Genomic DNA, 23,240 nt, shown 5'->3' with positions numbered 1-23,240 from the left:
TTGATGAAATCTTATATAAATACATTTCAAACGGCATATATTACAGTTATAAAGAAATTTGTGAGTAAAATCTCTTCCGAGGGAGTGAGGAGAGGAATTCGAAAATTCACAAGATCCGAGGTTTTCTCCCATAACTTTGAGGAGAATAAATATCTTTTTAATGAAGTTGTATAGAAATACCTTTCAAATGACATACATTACGGATGCCTAATGTACCCTAAACCTCTTATTTTTGTTCGGGGGAAAAAAAAAAGAAGACTACAGGAAATCGCTGGGAGGGTATACCCTGAATCTCAGTGTGGTTTCAGATCAGAATGCTCCACCATCGTCAGGAGAAATGCCAAGAGCAAAGGTACAAAGGCTTTGGACCTAGTCAGTAGAGACGGCCAGTTCAAAATCCTTGCCAAGATTGGCTGTCCTCCAAGACTCCTCAAGATTGTTCAATCATTTCACACGGATATGAAAGGCGTCATTCAATATGATGGCTCTTCTTCAAGAGCACTTGAAGGAAGGAAAAACCAGTAGTGCTGGTAGAGAGTTCCTTCCAGTGCAGTTGCTGTATGTGTGACGGTCACTCCTGTGTGGGCCTATATAGCCACAATAGATGCTGCATTGCTATCAGCAGCTGACACAGTTTCTTCAGGTGCAGATCCATTGTCTGTTGAGACTGACGGATGCCTACGAGAGAGGGGGATTAAGATTTATAAGGTTCAGCTAAATGGGAAAAAATACCAAACTGTGCTTGGAACTCAGTTTACCAGGGAGGTAGCTGAAACTCATGGTCTAGGACCAAACCATGAGCAAGTGTATTCCATGATAGCTTTGGTCTATGATATAAGTAATTAGAGAGAAGACACCTGAAAGGGAGAAGGTAAGGGCAAATGTAAATATGCTCCTATGTTGAGTACCCTTTCTTGCTGTTGCTAAATAATATACATGTATTATTTTAGTTTGTGTATAAAACATAAACATATACAATATATTATATATAGTTTGTATGTGTGTGTGTGTATACATACACTTATAGGGGCTGAACAACAATATTCACTAACTCAACCCCACTAATTCAATATTAAAACAAAATTATAATACAAAGCAGACAAAAAAACCTAGATCAACTCACCTGAGCAATTTTTTCATCTAGCATTCTAAAAAATTCCAACTGACTACGTGTAATCCTGAAATATAATCAAAATATTATTGGTTCATGGTTAACTGGACAATAGATTGGAATTATTTAACAGGAAATGGCTTAAAAGTGCTGGAGAATATACATCATCTTTCTATCTTCTACACACCTCCTATAGACTCTCCCTTCTATGTGACTCCTACAATCACCCCCTACCTTCTACATGACTCATATAGACTCTCTTTTCCCCCTCTATTCAACTCTTAAGCTCTTCCTCTCCCATCTATGTGATTCCTAAAGACTCTGCTTCTACCTCCTATGTTACTTAGGTTGACCATGTGTATAAATGGCCCATATCGAATTTGAACACAACATTGGAGATTTAGGTGTATTTACACTGTTTGTCTACAGCAAGAAATTGGCTTATTTACAAATCTGAACGTGCCACTGGCATATTTGATCTGGTAATAACATTGGATTTATACATATCACTGCTTAGTGATCCCACCCCATAATTTGTTTACCGTGAGCTACCGATTAGTGCTACCAACCAATGTACAATGACTGGAATAGCATAAGAGAAATTGTCCCTCTTAACCGCTTAGAATGCCACCATACGGTTTCTGTGACTGAAGAGGAGATAACCACCTCAAAATGCTTGCATCTCACAGTCTTGATAGGTGGTGTTGTGAGCTGATGTAGGGGAATTTACACGATTTGTCTACAGTGAGAAATTTTCTTCATGGCAAAAACACAGTGAAAGGCTTATTTAAAAGTTAGCATGTGCCACTAGCATATTCAAACTGGTAATAACATTTCAACATTCGGAGAATATCTAAATAAATAAATAAATTATGAAATTATTGTATACAGTGCTCAGGTGCACCACAACTTGTCAGAAAGTGCATATAAAGTACATGCAGTAATGTAAAAATGTCTGGAAAGCGAACAATGTATGAGTCAGATACATGCCTGTGTGTGTATGGAGGGGAGAAAATCAGGTGTAGGTTGGCAAATCTCAGAAAGCATGGAAGTTTTGAAGGATGCAGTGCTCCGACAACTAACAACTGATGCCGGCAGTTTATTCCATGCTTCATCAACTCTCAGCGTGAAAAAATGTTTCCTGAGGTCATAAACAATGCTAATATGTTCATCTGTGTCAACCTGATTACAAACATTGATGTTTATGATTGTCTTTTTACCAAATCTTGGTCATCCTGTACCTCTGCTTCTGTTAAGCGGCCCCTTTTTCTATCCTTTTGTTACTTCTCTTCACCCCTTTGTAACCCCTTTCTCCTTTTCTATATTCTACATGTATCTTCCCATCTTTTCCTCCCTACCCTGCACTCATCATTCCTTCAGTGTTCTGCTTCGTTATAACCAGAAATGGCTCTGATGAAAGTATCATTAATTTTCTTTAGGTCATTCAATTTTTCTTAACTGATCAACAGACCAACTGAGTAAACCTGTCAGTAATACACCTATAATAACTACTGAAAACAATTGTAAGCCAAATTTGCTCCAATAAAGGAAAAATATGTAAAGACCATTATCTACAACTTGTCTTATATATCACTCTGTAAAAACCAGTTTGTCTGGAACCCAACTGCAGATTTACACTATAGAATTGTGATAAACCATAACCTTGCACCCTACCGAAAGAATACTTGAAGTTCTTCACTATTCAAAACAATATTGTTAGCCTGGTGTGCCAACAGAGAGCTTATGAAGTATTCTACCTGGATTGATAATCCTTCACTATTAGCACTCTCTCCCTATATATATAGGTATGTAATAATATAATAATAAAGCATAAAACAATTAAAGCAGTGGCCAGCATATAATATATACCTATTAAGGTGAATTTATATATAGATATTTATAATAGTACAACATAAAATTATAATTAAGCGCATAGAAGAGACCATGCCTATGCTGAAAGTAGATGCTAAATCGTCAGACCACTTAGAAACTATCAACTTTATAGCACACAACGTGTTGAAATCGAGGGAGTAGGCTCATAGAAATTCATAAAATAGCTTTGGATCGATCAATTTCTGGATTAGTACAAATAACTTTTCCTCATCAGCAAGGCATAATAATAATGGATAAAACCATTAAAAATACAATTATAATTAAACACATAGAAAAGACCATGCCTATATAGATACCATCTATGCGCTTAATTATAATTGTATTTTATACTATCATAAATCTCTATATAAGAATTCACCTTAATAGGTATATATTATATGCTGGCCACTGATAACAGTTTTATTATAATTGAAAATATTTTCCATTTACTTCGGAACAGTCTATTCACTTCTGACCTACTCTGACCAGATACACATATGCTGAGGTAGACTACGAAATTCAAAGCGGTTGTATTTGTGGTATTTGTATGCAATCATAGCTTTGCGTTTGCTTTCCTGTGGGTCTGTATAAATATCTCATTTATTTCCGCAAGTATGCCTTGCTGATGAGGAAAAGTTATTGGACTAATCCAGAAATTGATGAATCCAAGGTTAACTATGTATGTATGAGGTGGTATTCCAAAGGTTCCTGGACTTGTTATGTTTAATAAAAAATAACTTATTTACCTAAGTTTTAACATCATCTCCTTTGAAATAGTCACCTTGTGCAGTAGCACACCACTGCCCAGTATTACCGTCACTTTTGGAATCAAGTCTTGAAGTCGTTTTCCATATGCAAGTCAAAGACCTTTCGCAATTCGCTCTTGATCTTCACAACAGTGTTAAAACTGTGACCTTTGAGCTGCATTTTCATCTTGGGGAAGAGATGGAAGTCAACAGGTGCTAAATCTGGTGAATAGGACGAGTGTGGAAGCAATACCGTGTTGTTTTTGGTGAGAAACTCACAAGTGAGGAGAGCTCAGTGACAGGTTGGATTGTCGTGAAAAATCCATTTCTTTTCGGTTGTTAGGATTGCCTGCACAGACCCATATGAAAGACTAACAACATCAGCAATGTCATTGATTGTCCTCTGACCCTCATCATGCACAAGCTGATGAATTTTCCCCACATTTCCAGGGGTGATGCTCTTGGATCTTCTAGATCCCCCATTGTCTTCCAGGGATCTCCTGCTTTTGAAGTGCCCATGCCTCTCAAATCATTGCGTATGCCTTGTTGCCATAAGCTTACTGAAGCATAACTCAATGTCTCTGTAGCAGACTTCCCAAGTTTAACACGAAATTTCAGACTGGCATTTTGTTCCAACTTCTTGTCCATGACAAAATTTGCAGACTACAGCATACATGTGATCCCAGAAACACATATTTCACAACTTGCAGAGTAAACTCAGTGATGTCACTCAGTACACTGCCTCATGAAGGTCACTGCTAGCTCACAACTGTGCACACAACCATGTACTACCATCTGTTGGTGTGCTACAGAAGGCGGTGAGCTGGCAGAAACGTTAGCACACCGGACGAAATGTGTAGCCGTATTTCGTCTGCCGTTACGTTCTGAGTTCAAATTCCGCCGAGGTCGACTTTGCCTTTCATCCTTTCGGGGTCGATAAATTAAGTACCAGTTACGCACTGGGGTCGATGTAATCGATTTAGTCCGTTTGTCTGTCCTTGTTTGTCCCCTCTGTGTTTAGCCCCTTGTGGGTAGTAAAGAAATAGGTGTGCTACAGAACTAGTCCGGGAACTTTTTGATACCACCCCATACAGACAGACAGACAGATAAATACATATAATGTTTGGGTAGACCATTGCATGATATGAAAAAATGTCATAGTAAATATAGAGATTTTCAAAAACCAAGAGAACCAAAAATCAGGAGACTTGGTCGCTGCAAGTTGACAGTCTTTCTTCACTCTTATTCACTGCCAGGCTGAAAACTACAAACGTGCTCAACACCTGCAGAACTTCTGAAACTATTGGGTTGAAGACAGAGAAAAAAGAACATCAAAATTGCTTTGACAAGAAACCCAGGACAATCAGCAAGTTTCTGAAGGATATACATAAAGGTCACAGAGAAACTGTGGACAATTCCACATCATACATTCATCATCATCATCATCATCATCGTTTAACGTCCGTTTTCCGTGCTAGCACGGGTTGGATGGTTCAACCGGGGTCTGGGAAGCCAGGAGGCTGCACCAGGCTCCGGTCTTATCTGGCAATGTTTCTACAGCTGGATGCCCTTCCTAACGCCAACTTCTCCGTGAGTGTAGTGGGTGCATTTTACGTGCCACCGGCACAGGTGCCAGGGGAGTCAGGCAGCGGCCACGATCGGTTGGTGCTTGAAAATTGGCAATCTTTTTGGACAGACTTTGGACAGGGAGAAATGAGAAAAGAGGATATATGTAGAGTCATGTTTGGCCTCTCCAACCATATATGTCATTGAAAAGAGCTACATTTAAAGGGTTCAGTTGATTGATTATCCAAAGGATCCACAAATAAATGTAAAATGATCAACACTGAATTCAACAGAAAACCCCAAGAAAACAATTGGTGAGTTGAGATTTATATATATGTGTTTATTGTGGTGTGTTGTGGTATATATGAGTGGCGATCTGGCAGAACCGTTAGCACGCCGGGCGAAATGCGTAGCCGTTTTTTGTCTGCCGTTATGTTCTGAGTTCAAATTCCGCCGAGGTCGACTTTGCCTTTCATCCTTTCGGGGTCGATAAATTAAGTACCAGTTACGCACTGGGGTCGATGTAATCGACTTAATACCTATGTCCGTCCTTGTTTGTCCCCTCTATGTTTAGCCCCTTGTGGATAATAAAGAAATAGGTATATATGAGTACTTAGGGTGGTGTGTCATATTACATATAAGTGTGTTGTAGAGTTGTAGTATATGACCAACGATATACAATATCACACATAATGTCATTAAAAATCACTTACTTGGTATTGTAGAATTTTCCTGATGGTTTATCTTTGAAAGCTGTCTTAGATGTTTGCTCACCCTGAAAATAATGAAATTATGTTTAAGAGTCACTATGCAAGGCTATTGAATATTAAGGATGAATGGGATAAAGGGAGTCTCCCAACAGTATGGTAGATAAGGCAATTAAAGATATGAAAACAAGGAAAGTTCCTGGTCCAACCGGAGTCGCAGCAGAGATACTTTTATTGCAAACTGTTAAATTTAGCCTGAACACTGTGTGTGTGTATGTGTGCACGCATGTGTGTGTGTGTGTGTATGTGCATGTATGTATATGTATATATATATATATATATATATATATATATATAGGTGAGAAAGTTGGTGTGTGAAAGCACATGGTTGGATATATAGAAAATAGGAAAGAGTGACAAGCCCTCTGTAGTTTTTTCACTCTTTTCTATTTTCTCTCTCTCTCTCTCTCTCTCTCTCTATATATATATATATATATATATATACATAGAACATAGACATAATCACACATGTCATTATATATAGATATTTTCATTTCTTGAAATTTCAAATATTTTTGTAACTACTCTGATTGTCTAATGTTGGAAGCTTCAACAACTAACTCTGAAAATAAATCATTAAACTCTATTATATGTACTGAATACTAGTTTCTCTCTCTCATTTTCAAACACATATATAGTGAATGAAATAAGTTGTGGCTTGCTTGTTGTAGAGCAAAGGTTTTTCCCCTTTTCTCTTGATAACTTCCAGCTTTGGGTGCCTGATCACCAAGTTTTATTAAGTAGGAATGAAGATAGAACCCTCATAGCTTCAGGGAAATGGTCCGACTTGATAATCAGAAAAGGAGTGGGTATAAATTCCATACATTGTACCTAATGTAAGCTAAGGACACACAAGAAGTGTGGAATCACAGGGAAACTAAGGAAATAGGTTCTCTTGATTGCCCAGATAGTATTCTAGAAGTAGTTAATAGCTTTTGTTTCTTAGTAGGGGAGGAAGTTGCTCTGTAAGTATAGTAGCCAGTGTAAGAAAGAGAAAGTGTAGGGAGCTACTATCATTGGCAACAAAATTCCTTCACAGTAAAGAACTGTTTGTATGATGCTTGTGTCAGAACTGTGATGTTTCATGGTAGTGAGTGTGGGCACTGAATGCTGAAGACCTGCAGAGGCTAGGAAGACATGAAATAAGTATGATCTGATGGATGTGCAATGTATGAAAGCCAGAGCACAAATTCGCTGAGAGAAAAACTGAATATAAGAGGAATCAGGCGAGGTGTGCAAGAGTGGAGGCTGCACTGTTATGATCATGTGATGCATATCAAGGATGACTGCCACATACATCATCATCATCATCGTTTAACGTCAGCTTTCCACGCTAGCATGGGTTGGACGATTTTGACTGAGGGCTGGCGAACCAGATGGTTGCACCAGTCTCCAATCTTGATTTGGCAGAGTTTCTACAGCTGGATGCCCTTCCTAATGCCAACCACTCCAAGAGTGTAGTGAGTGCTTAAACAGCTTGTGCCAGAAGAACCTGTGGAAGAGGGAAACCAAAGTTGTGGGAGTGTTCATAGTTATTTGTAGGTTTGGTCTAGATGAAGGGGGTCCATGATGTTTACAAGTTTTGTCTGGAGGAAGGAGCCTGTATCCATGGTGTTTGCAAGTTTGGTCTAGAGGAGGGGATTTCATGGCATTTAGAAGTACTTTGCAAATTCTGAGATTGTTCCTCTTTAATGTGCAGGAACATCAAACTGACTGAAACAACAGCGAACATTCTCCTGCGACCATTGATTCGTAGTCGTTTAAGTCAATAGTTGCAGAAAAGTCGTGCAGAGAAAAAGCTGTAATAGAGTTGACAGTCTGTGGAAGGACAGGGAATTTGTGATTGGTGTGAGGCCCAGGAGGGAAGATGATATGGAAGAGGCAAAATGAATGTGGCTTGAGTGGTTGTTACTGCTCTACTACTACTACTACTAACCTTAGGTTGATCCTTCTTGTTAACAGATCCTTTGTCATCTGCACTTCTCTTGTCAATTTGTTCAGGTGAGACAACACTTAAATTACTGGAATGTCCATCGTATTGTAGTACCACTGTGCTACCATTACTCCGGCTGTTGTGACTGTCATCGTTGTGGCACTGGTTGCTGGACAATTTCGGTGACACTGTCTTCGATGGACACAACTTTGCTTGTTTCTGATGCAGTGAGTTCTTCACATGTATTTGTTCAGTGGTGGAAGGGCGCAGCGCTTGTTCCAATGGCCGGTGGTGGCTGCGCTGCAAACTCTGTGATTGCACACTGCCCTGTGTGGATGACACCTGATGATGACGACCCATCTGATGCTGTTGGAGAGCTTGTTGTTTCAGAATACCTTTCACTTCTTTCTTGCTCCCTGAAATTACAAGCGAAAGGAGAAATGCTGGTGTACACATTGAAACATAGCCATTTATACACACATACATGTACAGTACATACTCTTTTACTTGTTTCAGTCCTTTGACTGCGGCCATGCTGGAGCACTGCCTTTAGTTGAGCAAATTGACCCCGGGACTTATTCTTTGTAAGACCAGTACTTATTCTATCGGTCTCTTTTGCCGAACCGCTAAGTGACGGCGATGTAAACACACCAGCATCGGTTGTCAAGCAATGCTTGGGGGACAAACACAGACACACAAACATGCACACACACACACATATATATATATATATATATATACATATATACGATGGGCTTCTTTCAGCTTCCGTCTACCAAATCCACTCACAAGGCTTTGGTCGGCCTGAGGCTATAGTAGAAGACACTTGCCCAAGGTGCCACGCAGTGGGACTGAACCCTGGTAAATAAGCTACTTACCATACAGCCACTCCTGCGCCTATCCATATATTTTTTAATTCTTTTACTTGTTTCAATCATTTGACTGTGGTCATGCTGGAGCACCACCATTAGTGGCACAAATCAACCCCAGGACTTATTCTTTGTAAGTCTAGTACTTATTCTAGCATCGGTAGTCAAGCGAAGTTGCGAGGATAAAGACAGACACACAAACATATACACACAATTGCATTTTAATTTTTTAAAAATTTTATCTAGTTTCAGCTTACGAGCTGTGGCCATGCTGGGGCACCGCCATTTGGTGTTGCTACATGATTTTACTTCACGAATGCTTTTTAGCAATTGCCATTTGGTGCATGAGAGAGTTCGATGCAGCTGCCCTCATCTGCACCTCCTGCCGTGAAGTTGGTTCATCTGGGACACCTGACAGGAAGAGATCCAGTTTTATTTTAAAGACATCTGCATCCACCCCATGCAGGTCTCTCAGGAGGATATTGAAGAGCTGTGGGCCACTGAAGCCCAGGCTATCACAGTATCTTGTCCTACATCTTGATGGCAAATTTGGAGTCCTTGGCACATATATATATAATATATATATATATATATATATATATGTACAATGGGCTTCTTTCAGTTTCTGTCTACCAAATCCACTCATAAGGCTTTGGTTGGTCCGAAGCTATAGTAGAAGACACTCGCTCAAGATACCACGCAATAATACTCTAATGTAGCTTTTATGTAGGATTAGGGTAAAGGGTCAGCAGTTGATTAGAGCTTGTGTTTTCTGGCCTTAGCTAGGCCATGTACATGGTGTAACGAACAAAGAAGTTGAGGAGATTACCATTACTGGCAATTGTGAGGAATTGCATGCTGGAGAAATAATAAGACAATTCAAGACTTGTGTACAATTTAACCCTTTCGTTACCAACCCGGCCAAAACCAGCTCTGGCTCTGTAGTACAAATGTCTTGTTTACATAAGTTTTGCATTAAAATATACCACCAAACCTTAGTCGCAATTTATGTCCCTAACCCTAGCCGAATGATAACTAAGTTATTTTACTAAATTCTTTGTTATATCTATATATATAAAAGTAAGGTTGTGTGGTGTCTGTCTCCTACGATTTAGATTCCTAACTACTCCCACATATTGCGGTGCAGTTTAACCAAAACCGGGTATCTTATAGTCGTGATTCATATCGAGCTCTTCTGGGTATTAGCACGCGTCTACGATGAGTCTACGATTTAAAAAAAAATTTACCATCATTTTCCCCCATTTTTAATGCATTTTTTGTTGCTATTATATAAGGGAAGTAACTCTCTAAAAATGTATTATTAAATCTCCGAACGTAAAAAGCTACAGTAACACCCCCACCTTTGTTGTTAGCCATATTGAGATGGCTATTATACTTTACATCTCTAAAAATGCTTATATAGTTATTTCCCTTACAAACCCGAGCAATGCCGGGCGATACTGCTAGTTTAAAATAATTGAAAGAAACACAGAGCATCTCAAAATAAATACAGTAACGAAAGGGTTAAACAAGATAACAAAAATACGTAAAAAAAAAAAAACATGACACCTGTTGGTTACTCACCGATTCTGTGGGATGATTTGTCACCTTTTTTACATGCATGTGACTTTGGATGCTTTCTCGTGGATGCACTGCAGTCCTTATCTACCTCCTCTAGGGAAGAGGTAGAATGTGGCTTGCTTCTGCCGCAGCCCATTGTCCCCTTTAACAACATTGAGATATGATCTGCTACTAAAACTTGATTCTGAAAGTCAATATAAAGAGGAAATGCAATATAAAAATGTGTGTGTGTATATGTGTGTGTATATAATATAAATAACATGTATACGTTTCTTTACTCTTTTACTCTTTTACTTGTTTCAGTCACTTGACTGCGGCCATGCTGGAGCACCGCCTTTAGTCGAGCAAATCGACCCCGGGACTTATTCTTTGTAAGCCCAGTACTTATTCTATCGGTCTCTTTTGCCGAACCGCTAAGTGACGGAGACGTAAACACACCAGCATCAGTTGTCAAGCAATGCTAGGGGGACAAAGACAGACACAGACACACATATACATATATACGACAGGCTTCTTTCAGTTTCCGTCTACCAAATCCACTCACAAGGCATTGGTTGGCCCGGGGCTATAGCAGAAGACACTTGCCCAAGATGCCATGCAGTGGGACTGAACCCGGAACACACAGCCACTCCTGCGCCTAGAAACTAATATGTGTGTATATAAATATAAAATATTACAATTAACCTGAAGATTGACTGTAACCATAATTCGAATTATTAATTGAATTTAAATTATTGCTATTCCAATTGGTTACGGGCATAAAACGATCGTAGTGTTTTTACTCTTTATCTTATATTAAACTTTTAATACTTTTTGATAGTTATATAATTAAAAAAAAAATAAATAAAAATAAATATATATATAATATATATAATAAATATATATATATATATATATAAATATATATATATATATATATAAATTATATATATATATATATATAAATATATATATATATATATAAATATATTATATATATATATATATAAATATATATATATATATATATATATATATATATATATATATAATATATATATATATATATATAAATATATATATATATATATATATATAATATATATATATATATATATAATATATAATATAATATATATATATATATATATATATATATATATATATATATATAATATATATATATAAATATATTATATATATATATATATATATATATATATATATATAATATATATATATATATATATATAAATATATATATTATATATATATATATATATATATATATATTTTAAATTTATAAGTTTAAATTATTTAAATAATTTTATATTTCATATTTTATATTATTTTTTATCAATTTTATTTCTATGTATTGGCTTATGATTTTCACTGTTTGATTTGCCTAATAGTGGTTTTATCTCTAATTTAATATAATATATATCCCTCTCTCTCTCTTTCGGAGAGGCACTGAGCAGCTATACGCACACATACACACACGGCAATAACTTCCACCTACCGAGTTCAATCACAAAGCTTCGGTCGGCTCGGGGCTATAGCGGAAGACACCAACCCAAAGTACCACGCAGTGGGAATGAACCTGAAACCATGTAGATATAGATATATATATATATATGTGTGTGTGTGCATATATGGGTACAGGACACCACCAACTGTGTAAACAACATGAAATAGAAAAACAAACAAGTTAGATATGCAAACAATGAGAGAAAAAAACGAAAAACAGGACAAGTAAACACAGAGAAACAACCCTTCATCTGTTGTTGGCTGTCTATCTATTCCTCATTTCGAGCATTCAACGACAATATGAGTCTTCAAAGACAGTTGCTCCCATAAATTCTAAAATAAAATTTAGGATTTATGGAGGGTCAAAGTTGGGAATGAAAACAGGACAGTGGGGCATACAAGGAAACCAAGTGAAAACAGACATGGAGGGTCGTTAGACCAGAACAAGAGGAAAATAGTGAATGCTGGGAGAAATATTTTCTTTGAAAAGAGGAAAGATAGAGGAGAGAGAAAAAAATCTTCAGTTCTTTGAATGTCCATGCAGAAGAGAAAGATGGTCGTATGAGGAAACGAAAGATGAACGACGATCACATGTAGGCAACAAGAAAGAGAGAAAAAGAGAAAGAGAGAGAGAGATAGAAAATGGTGAAGTCGAGAAGTTTGCTTCAGAACCCCATGGTTTAAGTATTGTTCCCACTGTTGGCTGATTTTTCTACCATGGACAAGGGCTAACTAAGGGTCTTGTGACTGAAGCTGGAAGAAGCCTGTCATGTATGCATACACAAACATGTACACACACACACACACATACATACACAAGTATATCCCTCTCTCTCTTTCAGAGAGGCACTGAGCAGCTATACGCACACATACACACACGGCAGTAACTTCCGCCTACTGAATTCAATCACAAAGCTTCGGTCGACCCGGGGCTATAGTGGAAGACACCTGCCCAAAGTGCCACGCAATGGGACTGAACCCGAAATCATGTAGCTAGGAAGCAAGCTCCCTAACCACACAGCCATGTATATTGTAATGTAAGAGTTGTAAAGTAAATTAAATTATATTTCACAGAGTTCAAAGAATCTGATTTAGAACTCAATACATTGGGTAGAGGAGTAGATAGATATATTTATCACATCAAAATTTGAATCTACTCTGAGTTTCAGTCAGGATCTACTCAACTTGACAGTCTATTCTAACATACATTTGGGCTGAAGACTCTGGATAATTTCCAAAAGTCTTTGACTTGGCAATGTTACCGAGGAGCCTTACCCATTCAGGATAAGCTCGCAAGACATGGTCAATGCAACACACCGATCTGTCCAAGATGTGGGCGGGATAGAGAAACTGTCCCGCATGCTATTCTTCAGTGCTCGGAGGTGTCAGAGGTGTGGGCTTATGCAGAACATCTGTTGTCTGGTGCAGGAAGAGTACGGCTATTGTCTGAGTCAATTGTAAATATTGACCCACCTGATTTCCTGTCGAATGAAGGTAAGAATTGTTTCCTCATAGCAGTAACAATTATGAAAGTAGTAAGAATAACAACAGACAGTTTCATCTCTGGCCTCAGTCTTCAGAGATACTTTGCGCTTCATCTGAAAAGGAAAGTGTGGCTGGAGAGGAAATGCCTGTTGGAGAAAATGTTCAATGATAGATGGAAGTACATGGCATGAGTGTTGCGAGTGGATGTAACTATGCGAACATGTCAGGAGTACATTGCCGATATCAGTGGTCGATTGGGGCTTGTGGTGTCAGAGCTGAACTCAAATCACCACTCCATTCATTTTGTCTTTTATTTGTTTATCATACGTTTATATGTCTTGTATTAAATTTTTAATTGCATCTCATTGTTATGTCATAATGGTTCATCTGACCCCTAAAATCAAATTGTGTTGTTCTCTTTATGTTGGCCCCTAGTGGGCAAAAAAAAAAAAAATCACTGGATGTGCAGTTTGCATGTTCGACAGAGTGTAAGCATCTTGAGAGAAAAGTTAGGCATCAGAGGTGTCATGTGTGGTGTGCAAGAGAGACGAATGCACTGATATGGTCATGTGGTGCATATGGATGAGGAGAGCTGTGTAAAGAAGTGCCAAGGAGTGTGGTAGAGGTAGACCCAGGAAAACATGGGTTGAGGTGGTGAAGCATGATCTCCGAACTTTGGGCCTCACAGAGGCAATGACTAGTGACCGACACCTTTGGCAATATACTGTACTTGAGAAGACTCGTCAAGCCAAGTGAAATTGCAGTTGTGGCTGATGCTGGTGTCACTTAACCAGCACCTGTGCAGGTGACACGTAAAGAGCACCTTTTGAGTGTTGAGCCTCACAGAAGCCAAATGGTTGAGCTCTTTTCGAATACTGGGCCTCACAGAGGCAATGACTGAGACTTTGGCATTATGTTATGCTTGAGAAGACCCATCAAGCCAAGTAAAACTGCCGTTGTAGCAGATAGCGGTGTCATGCAAATGGCACTCGTATCGCTGGCATGTGAAAGTACCCATTACACTCTCAGAGTGATTAGTGTCAGGAAGAGCATCCAGCCGTAGAAACATACTGGAGTCTGGTGCTGCCTTCCAGCTCGCCATCATAGACAGGGGACATTAAATGATGATTACAAAATATGTAAATGATGTATACATCATTATTTTGATCTCTGCTGTTTTAACCCTTTCAATACCAACCTGGCTGAAACCACCGCTGGCTCTGAGTTCAAATGTCTTGTTTTCAAAAGTTCTGAATTAAAATCTTCCACCAAACCTTAGTCAAAATTTATGTTCCTAATACTAGATTAATGATAACTAAGTTATTTTACTGAATTCTTTGTTATATTTAAAATTAATTGAAAGAAACAGAGAGCATCTCAAAATAAATACAGTAGCGAAAGGGTTAAAGGTAAATACTGATTTAACTTTTAACTTGGTAAGCTTCTGCTCACATCAACAAATGCTTTGTTTACTGATATCTATATAGGATAAGTTTCTACTCAACTCTAGATGACCAAAGTGCTGTGCTGTCTGTCACTAAAACAGTTAACATATTCTGAAACACTGATGTCTGACTGTCTACTGACATCACTTGGAGCTGGTAAAAAATCTTTGAGCAGGCATAAAATCTCTTAGAAGTTGTTCTTTGATACAAAATCCCTCGTAAAGCACCATTCCATATTTGTATCCATGAAGATGTCATGAGGTACATGGTGTCAAGAGGTACATGGTGTCATGAGGTACATGGTGTCATGAGGTACATGCTGTCATGAGGTACATGGTGTCATGAGGTACATGGTGTCATGAGGTACATACTGTCACGAGGTACATGCTGTCATGAGGTGCATGCTATCATGAAGTACACATTATAATATTACTTTGTGTGTTCATGAATGAGTTATAAAATGAAGTCCATGTTCATTTAATAATTACTTTGAGATAATGAAAATCATTTTTTTCGTAAATCAAAATTTTTATTCAAATTTTATTAAAACATATCTCATTTTGTGGAACTTCAACATTTTTTCAGGAAATTCTGGGCTTTCTTGGAGCCCATTTTGAGAAATATTGCTCTAGTATAGGCGCAGGAGTGGCTGTGTGGTAAGTAGCTTGCTTACCAACCACATGGTTCCGGGTTCAGTCCCACTGCGTGGCACCTTGGGAAAGTGTCTTCTACTATAGCCTCGGGTCGACCAAAGCCTCGTGAGTGGATTTCGTAGATGGAAACTGAAAGAAGCCCATCGTATATATATATATATACACATGCGTGTGTGTGTTTGTGTGTCTGTGTTTGCCCCCCTAGCATTGCTTGACAACCGATGCTGGTGTGTTTATGTCCCCGTTGCTTAGCGGTTCGGCAAAAGAGACCGATAGAATAAGTACTGGGCTTACAAAAGAATAAGTCCTGGGGTTCAGTTGCTCGATTAAAGGCGGTGCTCCAGCATGGCCACAGTCAAATGACTGAAACAAGTAAAAGAGTAAGAGAGAGAGAGAGAGAGTATACCTATGACGCTGAATCCATGTAGCAGACCCCCAGTAATTCCACCTCGGTAACTATGACAAGTCTTTTAGTTCACATGTGATACTAATAATACAACCTTAGACACTTTGGACAAGTCCACCTCCAACACAGCTAACCTTAACAACAACAACAACAACTACCATCACCATCATCAGTTCCACTTAACCATTCAGTGATACCTCATTGTTATTTTTATAACAATACAGTTTATTTACTGGCTTTGCTGCTTCGCTCTCCATTCAGTGCTCTCTCTCTCTCTCTGGTTATTTCTCTCTTCATTCACTGCTTTCTCTGCTGCTCTTCTCCTCATTCAATGCTTTCGCTACTGTTTTGTAAATATCTAAAAATACCTAAATTCTACCAGACAAAATCAGGCATTGGACATTTAGATTTTACAGCCACTGGAAGTCACTCTCATTACATCTCAGGTCATAATAAATTGTAAAGGATAAAAGAAACATTATCAAGTAATTTTTTTTTCCTTAATTAATCTGAATTAGCAAAATTTATGTGTGTGTGAGAGAGAGAGAGAGAGAGAAAGAGAGGGAAAATGACAGTTGTCAGAAATATCTTTATATATAAAAGTAAGGTTGTGTGTCTGTCTCCTACGATTTAGATTCCTAACTACTCCCACATTTTGCGGTGCAGTTTAACCAAAACCGGGTATCTTATAGTTGTGATTCATATCGAGCCCTTCTGGGTATTAGTGCGCGTCTACGATGAGTCTACGATTTAAAAAAAAATTTACCATCATTTTTTTCCATTTTAATGCATTTATTTGCTATTATATAAGGGAAGTAACTCTCTAAAAATGTCTACGATGAGTCAACGATTTAAAAAAAAATTTACCATCATTTTTTTCCCATTTCTAATGCATTTTTTTTGCTATTTTTTTGCTATAACTCTCTAAAAATGCTTATATAATTATTTCCCTTACAAACCCGAGCAACGCCGGGCGATACTGCTAGTACCCTATAAAAAAAATGTTAAGAGTCCAGTGTTGTTGTTAAGGTTACCTACCTCCAGGTCAACTGTGTTTGAGCAGACCTATAATCAAAGGTATTCTGGCTATGACCATCTGGTCTTTTTATATATCTAGGACTCTATATTGGTATATTGGGGAGAAAGGAGGAGTCAGGATCCCATGGCTGGACTCCAATATAAAATACACTGCAACAAGGGAGTTACCTTGTGTGAATGCTAAAAATTTCTTTCACTAAACAAACCAAGATCATTTAATTTTATAGAAGAACAAATACAGCCAGATTTGTGCATGTGCAGTCAGTGTTCAATTCCATTAAAGAACCACACGAATATAATTGCACACATGGTTAGGTACTACTATTATAGTGACTTGAATATGTCTTTAATGTACATGGTCAATATTTAAACATATTAGAACCATCAAATATGAAAGAAAGTGTGATACTATGTACCTATTACATGTACCACCAATATACGTAGACACCTTTCAAAATATCTGTAGCCAATATTAAAATCTATTTTACAGGTATTACAGTTTTACTATTTAAAGTTATGTTTATATTCCGTATCAATATGTAAGTGAATATATATAATATATATATAATATATAATATATATAATATATATATAGAGAGAGAGAGAGAGAGAGAGAGAGAGAGAGAGAGAGGCACAGAGCGGCGGCGTGTGTGGTAAGTAGCTTGCTTACCAACCACATGGTTCTGGGTTCAGTCCCACTGTGTGGCACTTTGGGCAAGTGTCTTCTACTATAGCCTCGGGTCGACCAAAGCCTAGGCTTACAAAGAATAAGTCCTGGGGTCAATTTGCTCGACTAAAGGTAGTGCTTCAGCATGGCTGCAGTTAAATGACTGAAACAAGTAAAAGAGTGAGAGAGAGAGTATATATATATGTGTGTGTGTGTGTGTGTGTGTGTGTGTGTGTGTATATATATATATTAAAACTATGTAAAGTGTGTGCATTTTCCTTCTTTAATTTTTTTATATAGATTGCAACTCACCACATGGGGATAATCAAAATGCATCCCTTTCTGTTACTACTATTTAATGGAAAATGCTGCCGAAACCTACCACAAATACATCAGATAAAATTACCAGCTAGGACATATTGAAGGAATTAAAAGAAATTAACTCAAATTTATTTAGTTTAACTAACAAAATCGATGGATTAGATTATTGCACCCGAGAAGAAACTGAAATTGAACAGAGAAGACAATCTACAGAGAAGGTTTGTCAAAATTTGAACAAACTATGCACAACATTGCGCTCAATTTTTGACAAACACCTTTGAAAAAGAATCATCGCCAAAATACCTAAACCATAACGAAAATATACCAATGTCAGCACACCTCGTAAAGCTGCATTAGCCATATTTGCAAAGACCCGACAAATAACGTGAGTTCATGGCTGTTTCCTGCACCAGTATCACATAGCAACCCCAGCCCATCCAAAGTACCTTGGATTGCAGGACAGCCTGCTGTGCTTACCTTGGATCGTGGGGTGACCTGCTTTGCTTGAGGAGACCTATTGAGTCAAGTACATCAACATCAAAATCAAATGGAAATTGTAGTTGTGATACCCGTGCCGGTGACACATAAAAAGCACCATCCGGACGTGGCCGATGCCAGCTTCCTCTGGCACCTGTGCCAGTGGCACGTAAAAAGCACCCACTACACTCACAGAGTGGTTGGCGTTAGGAAGGGCATCCAGCAGTAGAAACACTGCCAGATCAAACTGGAGCCTGGTGCAGCCTCCTGGCTTCCCAGACCCCGGTCAAACCGTCCAACCCTTGCTAGCATGGAAAACAGAAATTAAACGATGATGATAATGATGATTATATATATATATATATATATATATGTTCTGCTACTTGCCACTTGTGGATGTTCTCTATAGCATTATTACCCTACAAAAGGAATATATTGTTTACAATGGCTGGCATTATGAAAAGCATCCACCTGACACAGCTCTGTGACTTATCAGATCCTGTCAAACTGGTGAGCCAATGCCAGCATGGAAAACGGGCATTAAACGATGATGATGATACTGATGCTTGCTTATCTATCTATCTATCTATCTATCTATAGACAGACAGATGATAGATAGATAGATAGATAGATAGATAGACACACACACACATACATGTGCTCCTCTCTCAAACTTGCCAGAGGCACTGTCTTAATGGCCAGGTTCTCCCCTACAAATCTCAAGATGATTCCTGATGAAACCATTCTAAAAACTTTAATTAGAAAAGCAACATTAATGAACTTGTAGAGGGACAACTAAAACAACACAGTGATGATGATGATGATGATGATTATCATGAAGAAGAAAGGAAGAGGAGAGGATGAGAGGAAGGAAGAGATTGTAAGGATAGTGATGCTTTTGATGATGATGATGATGATGATGATAGTGATTATGATGATGGCAGAGCTAAGTTGAGGAGAACAACAAAGCAAATTTGAAGAGTAAAGTAATGGTTACCAGACCAAACATTAACAGAATCACACACATAAAACTGATCATTTGAATATGGTTTGTGGAGGAGCTGGTATCAGACAAGATGACCAATGGCTGATGTTGGCCAGGAGCCAGTGGTATGATCTGGACCAAGAGGTCATATTGATTTCCAGCATAGAACGAGTTTATGAAGTAATGAACTATAACAACTAATGGTGTTATTGTTGTTGGTGGTGCAGAGAGTTTGGATGTGATGTGAGAAAAAGAGAGGAGAGGAAAGGAGAGCAAGCAAGCGAGAGAGAGAGGGAGGGAGGGACAGATATAGAGAGGGGGAGAGTGGTAAGAAATAGGAATAGAGAGAGATAAAAGCAGAGTGTGGTGGAGAGAGAAAAATTAGAGGATATGAGGGAGGAGAGTCGTAGCCTGATATAGCAAGGGGTCGGTGAAGACAGAGATAATGATAATGAATGTAGCAAAGAGAGGAGAAAGAGCAATGTTTGGGGAAATGTTTTAAATTAACTTGACACCTCATCACAGTTACCGACAACACCACCTTTATACTATAGCTTCTACTTTACTACTATCTACTATAGCAAACAACTCCACAGTACATCTACCACTCCCAGTACCACCACCTCCAATTTGCAATGTCATTTTTTTATTGTAAACCCTTGGCCCTTCCATCTAAGATAATGATTCTCAACCATTTTCTAATGAACCCCTTTCATTACTATTCTATTCTGGTGGACCCCCCAGAGCCAATTCAATGTTTAAAAAATAGTTTTATAGATGCTGCTTTCAAAATTCCTATTTTGTGATTCACACAAGCTGTATAAGGAGGGGGGGGAGAGAAAACAGTGGCATCCAGGACAACGGAATTTCCACAAGACAATCAAACAAACAGTTGTAAGTGACAGGCCAGGTCTTTGGATGGACAATGGCTCTTGGAAGATTGAAAGTGGAAGAGTTAAAGTAGAAGGAGCAATAAAATATAGCTGTTGGTTGCAGTAGATGCATTCAAATCAGAACTTTATGTGGACCCTTTAAAATACTGCTGTGGATTCCCAATTTACTATTTTGCTAGCGTGGACCCTACCCAAAATGGATCCCCAGGGGTCATATGAATCCTGGTTGAGAATCATTGATCTAAGACCTCTGTTCCTTGCACTAGATGCATTTAAATCAGAACTTAATGTGGACCCTTTAAAATACTGCTGTGGATTCCCAATTTACTATTTTGCTAGCGTGGACCCTACCCAAAATGGATCCCCAGGGGTCATATGAATCCTGGTTGAGAATCATTGATCTAAGACCTCTGTTCCTTGCACTAGATGCATTTAAGTCAGAACTTTATGTGGACCCTTTAAAATACTGCTGTGGATTCCCAATTTACTATTTTGCTAGCGTGGACCCTACCCAAAATGGATCCCCAGGGGTCATATGAATCCTGGTTGAGAATCATTGATCTAAGACCTCTGTTTCTTGCAGTAGATGCATTTAAATCAGAACTTTGTGGACCCTTTAAAATACTGCTCTGGATTCCCAATTTACTATTTTGCTAGTGTGGACCCTACCCAAAATGGATCCCCAGGGGTCATATGAACCCTGGTTGAGAATCATTGATCTAAAACCTAACCTTATTTAAAGCAAGCTCTAGATGGGGTGTAGTGGAATAGAAATTAACAGACATAATTGTCAGGAACGACATCAGGGAATCCAGAAAACCCAGTCTTCAGTGATGTGACACAACTAATATAATATAACACCTTACTATAGAGTGCTCAATGGCTCTAGTAGGGGACCCTTATAGTGAGCTTATTGTTCAGTAAGAGAGCAGAGGTCAGCTCATGATCCAATTGCAGGCTGGTTTGGTTGCTATTTTAGGAAGACGAGGAACCACATAAAAGTATAGTTGTGGAACCACATAAAAGTATAGGAAGACAAGGAACCACATAAAAGTATAGTATGCACTGGTGTTGTGGTGGTAGTGTTGATGTGTTTAAGAGAGGAAAGAAAAGAGATAAAGAGAGAGAGAGAGAGACAAAAAGAGAAAGTGATAGAGATAAAGAGAGACTATTACCATCATTCTCTCACATTTTCCCCCACCACCGTACTACGTCCAACACATTCCCCGACAACCACTGTCATTGCCATGTTCACCATCATTTCCACAATCACCACTGTTACCATCATCACATCACCACCAGCCATTGCCAAGATCACCCCCTCTCATTTTCAAGCTCTGCCAACAAGCAGCCATATACCATATTCCACAGACAGGAAACTCTACTAAAATGACATATTGATTCATTACATAGTTTTAATGGAGGAACATGCATGGTTATGGGCTGTATGGTAAAGAAGTTTGCTTTCCAACCATGTGGGGTTCTGGGTTTGATCCCATGGTGTGGCATGTTAGGCGAGGAATCTTTTATCAGAGCTTCATATTGAACAATGTCTTGTCAGTGAAATTTGGTAATTGAAAATGGTATAGAAGCCTTTTGTATAATTATCTCCACCATCCCCACTACTTACAAATAGTGCTGGTGTAGGGGCTGAAAATGGTATAGAAGTCTTTTGTATAATTACCTCCACCATCCCCACTACTTACAAATAGTGCTGGTGTAGGGGCTGAAAATGGTATAGAAGCCTTTTGTATAATTACCTCCACCGTCCCCACTACTTACAAATAGTGCTGATGTAGGGGCTGCACAAGATGCTATGATGTCAAAAACTAGATTGGAAACAATCTGGAGAAAAGGTTTGTGAAGCTGAAAGATCTGGTCAGGTAGCAGGTGATGTGTATAAGGAGGGGGAGGAGAAAACAGTGGACAAGAGGGAATTTCTATAAGACAATAAACAAACAGTTGTAAGTGACAGGCCAGGTCTTTGGATGGACAATGGCTCTTGGAAGATTGAAAGTGGAAGAGTTAAAGTAGATAGAGCAATAAAAGCTTAAGTAACATAGGAGTGTGGGAGCTGAAAGAACTAGGATGTTGGACAGGAGGGCAGCGAGCTGGCAGAATCGTTAGCACGCCAGGTGAAATGCTTAGCAGTATTTTGTCTGCTGCTATGTTCTGAGTTCAAATTCCGCCAAGGTCGACTTTGCCTTTCATCCTTTCGGGGTCGATTCAATAAGTACCAGTTACGCACTAGGGTCGATGTAATCGACTTAATACCTATGTCTGTCCTTGTTTGTCCCCTCTATGTTTAGCCCCTTGTGGGTAATAAAGAAATAGGTATGAGGTGTTGAGGATTGGAAAGTAGTGAGGGTGAAATGAAGGTGTTGTTGGGGTTTAAGTAATGACAGTAGGGTAGTGGCTGTCATTGGTGCCAAAGAGGAGGAGGAGGAGGGGTATGGAAATATGAGAAATTGTTGAGTGTGGAGAATGGCCTAGAGAGTGAGAGCAACCACTTCAAGTAGACCTACAAAGGGATTGGCAAGTTGAAAGAGTGATTAAGGAAATTAGAGTGGGGAACATCAGCAATACATGCCCACATGTTGAAAAGAGAAAGCAAGCAGTCATCCTAAATGATCGATGTAGTAATATCATCAACTGCTCTGTGATCATAAGAGATGAGCTAATTGGGAAGAGAATTAGATAAGAATCATTTGAAGTTTGTATTACGATAAGGTCCCACTGATGTCCTTTTGGTCATGAAACACAATGTGGAGGCACATGGCCTAGTGGTTAGAGCAGCGGACTCGTGGTCGAGGGATCGCGGGTTCGAATCTCAGACCGGGTGATGTGTGTGTTTATGAGTGAAAACACCTAAGCTCCACGCGGCTCCGGCAGAAGGTAATGGCGCAAATTCTGCTGGCT

General features: G+C 38.7%; 1 protein-coding gene across 3 annotated transcripts in view; it reads right to left on the bottom strand.

Moving 5' to 3' along the window:
* LOC115222888 overlaps window positions 1-23,240 on the bottom strand; it is a 146,839-nt gene that overhangs the window by 6,000 nt on the left and 117,599 nt on the right. For 2 of the 3 annotated variants that reach the window (XM_029793271.2, XM_036512013.1), the window contains exons 4-7: window positions 10,449-10,629; window positions 7,999-8,411; window positions 6,009-6,070; window positions 1,124-1,178 (exon numbers count right to left, since the gene is read on the bottom strand). In XM_029793271.2, the coding sequence (XP_029649131.1) occupies window positions 1,124-1,178; window positions 6,009-6,070; window positions 7,999-8,411; window positions 10,449-10,599 (681 nt within the window). In that variant the 5' untranslated portion in view covers window positions 10,600-10,629. Of the gene's footprint in view, window positions 1-1,123; window positions 1,179-6,008; window positions 6,071-7,998; window positions 8,412-10,448; window positions 10,630-11,943; window positions 12,004-23,240 lie in introns of those variants that run through there. The other variant, XM_036512014.1, reaches the window with a different exon arrangement.

Source organism: Octopus sinensis, linkage group LG21 (genome assembly GCF_006345805.1).
Source record: "Octopus sinensis linkage group LG21, ASM634580v1, whole genome shotgun sequence".
In the NCBI taxonomy this organism is placed as follows: Eukaryota; Metazoa; Mollusca; class Cephalopoda; order Octopoda; family Octopodidae; genus Octopus; species Octopus sinensis.
Note: the sequence above shows the minus strand (reverse complement) of the source record. Positions and strands in the feature narration are given on the sequence as shown.